Below are 6,947 nucleotides of genomic sequence, written 5' to 3'. Positions count from 1 at the left end.
TATATATATATAATATGTATAATTTGTGTTATACTGTATTTATAGTATGTATTTTTAGTATGAACTGTTTTAATCAGAAAATATAAATATATATAATTTTATATAAATTGTCAAAAAATGTAATAATATAATATTATATAACAAAATAAAAAATAATAAAAAATTGTTCAGACATTTTTTAGTTTAGAATATCAGGTCTGTTACACAAGCATACTGTAAATATTTGTTGTCCACTGTATATGGCTGTCTACCTGTGTGTCCTGACTAGGAATCGCCATATGTCATGCTGAAGAAGAACCACGAGCAGTTTACAGGAAATGATAAGTATGAAGGTTACTGTGTGGAACTGGCAGCTGAGATAGCCAAACACGTGGGATACCACTACATACTCAAGATAGTGGCTGATGGGAAATATGGAGCCAGAGATCCTGAGACCATGATGTGGAATGGGATGGTGGGAGAGCTTGTCTATGGTGTAAGTGCTACATCTTATTTTCTCAGATCTGAATGTCAAAGCTTTAAGGACTGTGCAAGAGAACACAAGTAACACAATAGCTTTTTACCTGGTTCATCTGGTTTTAAAATCTGAATCATTTTAATCACCATTCCTGTACTGAGAAATCTAATCATTAGTGTAGATAACCAGACTTCATTCAGAATGAGAGGAGGTTACAGTAATTGAACCGAAAGGGTTCATATTTTCACCACAGTAATAATAACACAGAATGAGAAAATTCTTCCTGGAAAGGTGTTTAGATAGAGGTTGAGAGGTTATAAAAGTCCACTCTGTATTTATAGTATACCTATTTCCAATAAAAACAACAAGTAAGAAAAATGACTCAAGCGGGCCTGTGTCCTGACTTCTTCCTTTCCTGGGTCCATGTGTAATTTAATTACATATTTAACAATATATATTTAGTAGTTATTGCAATAACATTATATATTCTTCTGCAGAAAGCTGACGTAGCTGTGGCCCCACTGACAATCACCCTGGTCAGGGAGGAAGTCATTGATTTCTCCAAGCCCTTCATGAGCCTTGGCATCTCCATCATGATCAAAAAGCCTACCAAGTCCAAGCCTGGTGTGTTCTCCTTCCTGGACCCTCTGGCCTATGAGATCTGGATGTGTATTGTGTTTGCCTATATTGGTGTGAGTGTGGTGCTTTTCCTAGTCAGCCGCTTCAGTCCCTACGAGTGGCACGCAGAGGACTGCGAGGAAGGAGCTGAGCAGAACCCTAACCAGCCCTCCTCGTCATCCGCGCAGCCGGGTCAGGGCCAGCAGACCCAGAACCAGCAGAGTCAGGAGCAGACCAACGAGTTTGGCATCTTCAACAGTCTCTGGTTCTCATTGGGAGCTTTCATGCAGCAGGGCTGTGATATTTCCCCCAGGTGAGATGCCAGTTTGTTTTTATTCAGTGTTTTTGCAACTGGTTTTGCTTCAGGATTTCATATTGGACATAAATTGGTGACTGAACAGCGAAAATGTGTACCATGCCAAAATGTGTGAACGAGAATTGTCTGTAAAATTTAATACGTTTATTTATTGGTTTCTACATTTTTGCAAATTTTGTTCATGGCTCTTTGCATATAAGGGGAATATCATGCAACCTGTCCATGTTGGCATTAGTCTAATTTGACTTCTACCAAGTGACAGCAAAGCACCATAAAGTTTGATTGGGCACAAAACACAAGATAGGGGAAGCAATTTACTTCTGTTAGTTTATGAGTTGTTTATTTTACTGGCTTACTCTGCTACACCATAGTATTTTAGTGTTGCATTATGATGATTCTTTCATCATGTCTCATTTATGTTTCGATTTCAGTTGCAAATGACGCAACGGTTCACAGTAATCATATAGATTCACATGCTGAAGATGTTCAAATCTTTTTTTAAATGTTTGGGGTCTAGTGATTTCTCAGCGGCACTGCTGTTGTGTCGCTATTGGCAGATTACTAAACTGTGTTTGTAGTTAAGCAATTTCTCATTTTCACCGCTGGTTTGTGGTACATGGCAGTATTTCTGAAGATTAGATAGAGCTGCACATCCACTTGGACTGGACACAAGCCTAATGCCACAGTGTCTAATGAGAGGAAGACAGCAGCTCTTTGAAAGGCAGATTAAAGTGCCATGAGTGCTGCATCGCTTTTACTCTGTGCTACTGGTGCGCAGGGCCGGAGATGAAATGTCTCTCTCTACACAGTTACTGGACTCTCAAAGGTCACCAGTTAAAATCCTAATTAAAAGGGGGTGAAGCTGGCAACATGAGGTCAATGGCTGTGGGTTTTAAGGGCACAGGGAGGGATAGTGCAGTAGGTCTCAGAGAGAGAAATGTCAGCGGCTGAGTTCAGGCACCAGACAGCTTTCACATCTGTAGGCAACACATTTAAGTCTAGTTGATGCTTAAAGCTAACATTACAGACAGATATCCAGGTTCTGCAATATAATTAAATGTCTATCTGATATGTGAGCCTCTTTTAAAGGGGGGGGGCAGTATAAATGTGTGGCTGTTGTTGATATATTTCAAAAAATACATATGTATATACTGTACATGTTACTATAAAAAAAAACATGGTTACTATAGTTAAACCATGGTAACTTTTATAATAATAATACCCTGGTTAATTTATGTGAGGGTTGTTGGGGTCCCCATGAAACATTTCCGTTGTGGTCTGTGCTACTTGCAGCACATTTCTATATTTGGTTGTGTTGTGAGTATTTGCAGCGTGTTTCTTTATTTGATTGTGTTGTGAGTGTTTGCAGCCCATGTATTGTCAAACTGATGAAGATGTTCTCTTAATTTGCTGGTGCTTTTTCTATTTGCATATGCTTTCTTAAGTTGCAGCATGTTGAGCTCTCTCGGCCACCATAGATTATTAATGAACACATTTCATTCAGTATTGAAAATTATCAATAGAATCATTTCAGAGTAGTTGAAAATGAGTTTTCAAGAAGATTTGTGTACTTATCACTGTTAGCTTAGGAGCAGGCTAATGCTAAATTAGTTTGGAATCAGTTGAGTGTGCTGTGCATTTTATGTGAGGAGTCTGACATAAAGCGAGTCTCTTTTGCACTTCCGTTTCAGTTACAATGCTGCCTTAGAAGCCAGCTGCCTATGTAGACAGAAGACAGGAAGGCAGCTCATTGTGATTTGGAACAGAGCTCATATAATGTTTTTTGCAGTTTTTCCTGTGAACATCATTCCATCAACATAGCGATAATTATACCCTTCCTTTTTTGGAGGGGACAATTACTACTTTAAGTATAATTACAAATTGGTACGTTGGCTGGGAGTCATTAAGAATCTAAGCTGTGATGAGTAAATCATGAGTTCAGTTTCACAGGTAACATCTCTCAGACATTTTAGCGTGGGTTTTATGTTCAGCAGCGCCTGCAGCTATATGGCAGTGTGCACTTTGGATAACATGAGTGCTCACTTTTTGCTGTTAGTATTATTATTATGTAATTCTTGGCATTGCAGTTGATACCAGATTTGTCTACAAGACCGAAAACAAAAGCAAAGTGTTGATGAATCTTTTTGAATTCTCAAATGCCAAATGTTTAACAGTGACAGTCCTAAACAAGTTAGTTTATGCTGACATAATGGTTGGGTGTCCACATCACTATGCTGTCACTTTGGTTCCCAGTGTGCACTGTAATATGAATAAATTAATACTGCTGCAGAACCACAACAGTATTGCAAGCCTCCTTCCTCCATAATTGTTTTGTTACAGTCATTACTATTCAAAAGTTTGCAGTCGTAATATTTTTAAATGTTTTTGAAAAGTTTATTATCCATCAAGGCTGCATCTATCAGTAATACTGTAAAATTGAAATATTATTACAATTTAAGCAATTTAGCTGTTTTCTATTTGAATATATTTTAAAATGCAATTTATTCCTTTTTATTATTATTTTTGTAACAATGTAAAAGTATTTACTGTCACTTCTGATCAAATTAATGCATCCTTGCTAAATAAAAGTATTATTTTATCAATATAACTATATACAGTATATAATACTCTCATTAATTACCACCGCCAGACTAGCGCTTTCTCATCAATTACAATGGATGAGAAATAATAATTAAAAGTAAAAGTCCCAGCCAATGAGAAAAATAATCACCATAATGGTCAATTGACTTACACTCTTATCCCACAATGCAGTGCAATTTTTTTACAAGTAATTTGCTGTGTTGGTATGGAAAATGACCTTAACCTGCACTGATTCACAGTGATAAATCTGTCTGTCATCCAGCATATCAGAACATACAGACAGTGTATGTCTCTGTGAGCTCCTGTATGAACTGATTGTTCTGTCTCAGCAGTGTTGAAATGTCAGTGGTGTGAGGGAGAGCAGCACACCGCTTTCCTGTGGATGTCTCCTGTGATGGGGCATGGAGAGGCTTCAGAGGATCTTAATTAGACTGTGTCATTTCTCCCTGTCATTTCTCGCCATGACTCAGACTCTGCAGAGTGGAATCGACAATGTTGTAGTGATTATACTTCTCTCTCCATGTCACTGAAGTTCTATAAACAAGTGAAGACGGGCCGCGGATGGCATGTCCGCATTGCGGGTGAACATGTTTTGCCGTCTTGAACACGTAACCTCAGACACTGCTGGATGAGCAGCCATGCCTGACTGGATATTCATGATTCTGATTGTGTGATGACATTTAATTAGTACTGAGAGGAGAGAGTGGACGATAGAGCGAGTGCGGCAGCAGCATTAACAACTTCCATTATGCTTCTTTAATCATAGGTAGTCAGAGCTCCTTCTCTCTGTGATCTTCTGCGTTTGAATATACACACTTAGCCCTCCCGTTTAATGAGCGCTGATGGGTTGAATGGTGAGTGGTCTGGCCGCTCGATGGTAACAGTCAGACTATGGTTTGCTCATTCATGTGCTATTTATTCTTTGGGAGAAAAAATCCCTGTTCAAATGTCAGACCTGTCACTCAAACCTCCCCATCAGCCCTAATTTATGCAAGCCTCTCAAGATAATGTTTATCTCCTCACACAGGTGCCCACAATCTAATGTAAATTTTTCAAATGTTTTTGAAAGGAATTTATTAAATAAAAAATACATACATTTATTTAATCGATGATACAGTAAAAGTAATAATATTGTGAAATATATAATTATATTTTATAATTACATTTAAAATATTTAATTTAACTTTTAATTTAATTGAAATTATATCATTATAATTTAAAATATATGTACTAAAATATATGCATTACATAAATTAAATATAGACATCCAAGCTGAATTTTTTCAGCATCATTACTCCAGTCTTCAGTGTCACATGATCCTTTAGAAATCATTCTAATATGCTGATTTGCTGCTCGAAAACATTTTGTATTATTATCAATGTTGAAAACAGTTTTGCTGCTTAATATTTATGGAAACTGTGATACATTTTTTAAGGATTCTTTAATTATAATGTTCAATAGAATCACATTCACATTTTTTTTAAACCTAAATGTCTTTACCGTCACTTTAGATGCTTCAAACAATCCAAAGAATTCAACAATGAATTGTAAAATATTGTACTCCTGAAATGATTCAGAAGTAATTAAATATTTCCCCCCCACATTATATCTATTATGACAAGTTATATTTGTTTGGCAATGCAGATTGATGTTTAATTTCAGCATGTCGTTTCAATTGTAATATTCATGCTACTGTGGCGTTTGCTTGTTTTCCTTGATGTTTCATTTAAACTCTTAAAATTACTGTCGTTCCTTCTTAGTGCTGCTTTTAGCTAATTGCGTTATAGTCAAAGACCTATAAAGACAGAATTAAAAGATACTGTCAAGACATGCTTTTTAGGAGAAGATAAAAGTTTGATGAGGTCTGTTTTTTCTAACTGCGTTGTGCAACAGGCCTCCTGAAGAGATAGAATGAACATACATGTAAGAACAGGAGCAGCAACAGTTTTCTTTTTAATTATCTTCAGTGAAGCTGTCCCTAGGGGACTCCACTTAGACTTTGATTTGCAGTTCTCTCTGAGTTTTCTCTGAGGAGTTACATCCCTTATTAGTTATTTAGAGAAACTGCCTGAGTCAGTGTCCGCTCATGATCTGCCTCACATCAGCTCATTTATTTCCAACGAAACAACTGTCTTCCTGCGCTATTATCTTGTTTCGGATAATGAAATAACAGAAATTACATGAAGACATTCCCAAAATGTATAACTTTATGAAACATTCTACCTTCCCAAACTTATATTTTCAATCTAGCATTAACCTAACACAGTGGTTGATCCTGCACTCTTGCTCATGATATTTATCAAATAATACACAATAGAATGTGTTATATCATTTCTTAAAGGGATAGTCCATCCAAAAATGATTTACTCAACCTCATGATGTACCAAACCTGTATGACTTTCTTTCTTCTTTGGAATATAAAAGACTGTTGTACAGTGAAAAAACAGAATTTGGTAACAATAAAACAGAACGTGAGAAAAAATAAAACATATTTTATAGGGACCAAGGTATAATTATGAATGAGCATACCTTTTTTGTGTATGTATTTATTTACAGACTTCAATTTTTTTAGTTAACATGAACCAACAAAGGTTATTAAATGCTGTAGAATTATTGTTCATTGCTAATGTTCATTTCCACATTTATTAAAATTTTTTAAAATCAAAAGTTGTTAATCTAGTTAATGCACTGAACTAACGTTAACAGTGAACAATTGCATTTTTATTAGCTAACATTAACAAAGCTTAATAAATTCTCTGAATCTGTATATATATATATATATAGCTAATATTTAGTTAATGTTTATTAACACATTGACTAATTTAACACATTGACTAATGTTAAAAAAGAGACCTTATTGTAAAGTGTTACCGACATGTTAGATATTCAGTATAGTCATCTGCTTTACATCCTCACCTGTAAAAAAAAAAAAAAAAAAAAAAAAAAAAACATTTC

At 35.7% G+C, this 6,947-nt stretch overlaps 1 protein-coding gene across 1 annotated transcript in view; it reads left to right on the top strand.

The window, feature by feature from the left end:
• Positions 1-6,947, top strand: part of LOC107664347 (glutamate receptor 1-like) — an 85,560-nt gene that overhangs the window by 57,288 nt on the left and 21,325 nt on the right. Inside the window, exons 10-11 of the mRNA XM_016454886.1 lie at positions 269-475; positions 955-1,388. Coding sequence (XP_016310372.1) covers positions 269-475; positions 955-1,388 — 641 coding nt within the window. The remainder of the gene's footprint in view (positions 1-268; positions 476-954; positions 1,389-6,947) is intronic.

Source organism: Sinocyclocheilus anshuiensis, unplaced genomic scaffold (genome assembly GCF_001515605.1).
Source record: "Sinocyclocheilus anshuiensis isolate Anshui unplaced genomic scaffold, SAMN03320099.WGS_v1.1 scaffold111, whole genome shotgun sequence".
NCBI classification, from domain to species: domain Eukaryota; kingdom Metazoa; phylum Chordata; class Actinopteri; order Cypriniformes; family Cyprinidae; genus Sinocyclocheilus; species Sinocyclocheilus anshuiensis.
Note: the sequence above shows the minus strand (reverse complement) of the source record. Positions and strands in the feature narration are given on the sequence as shown.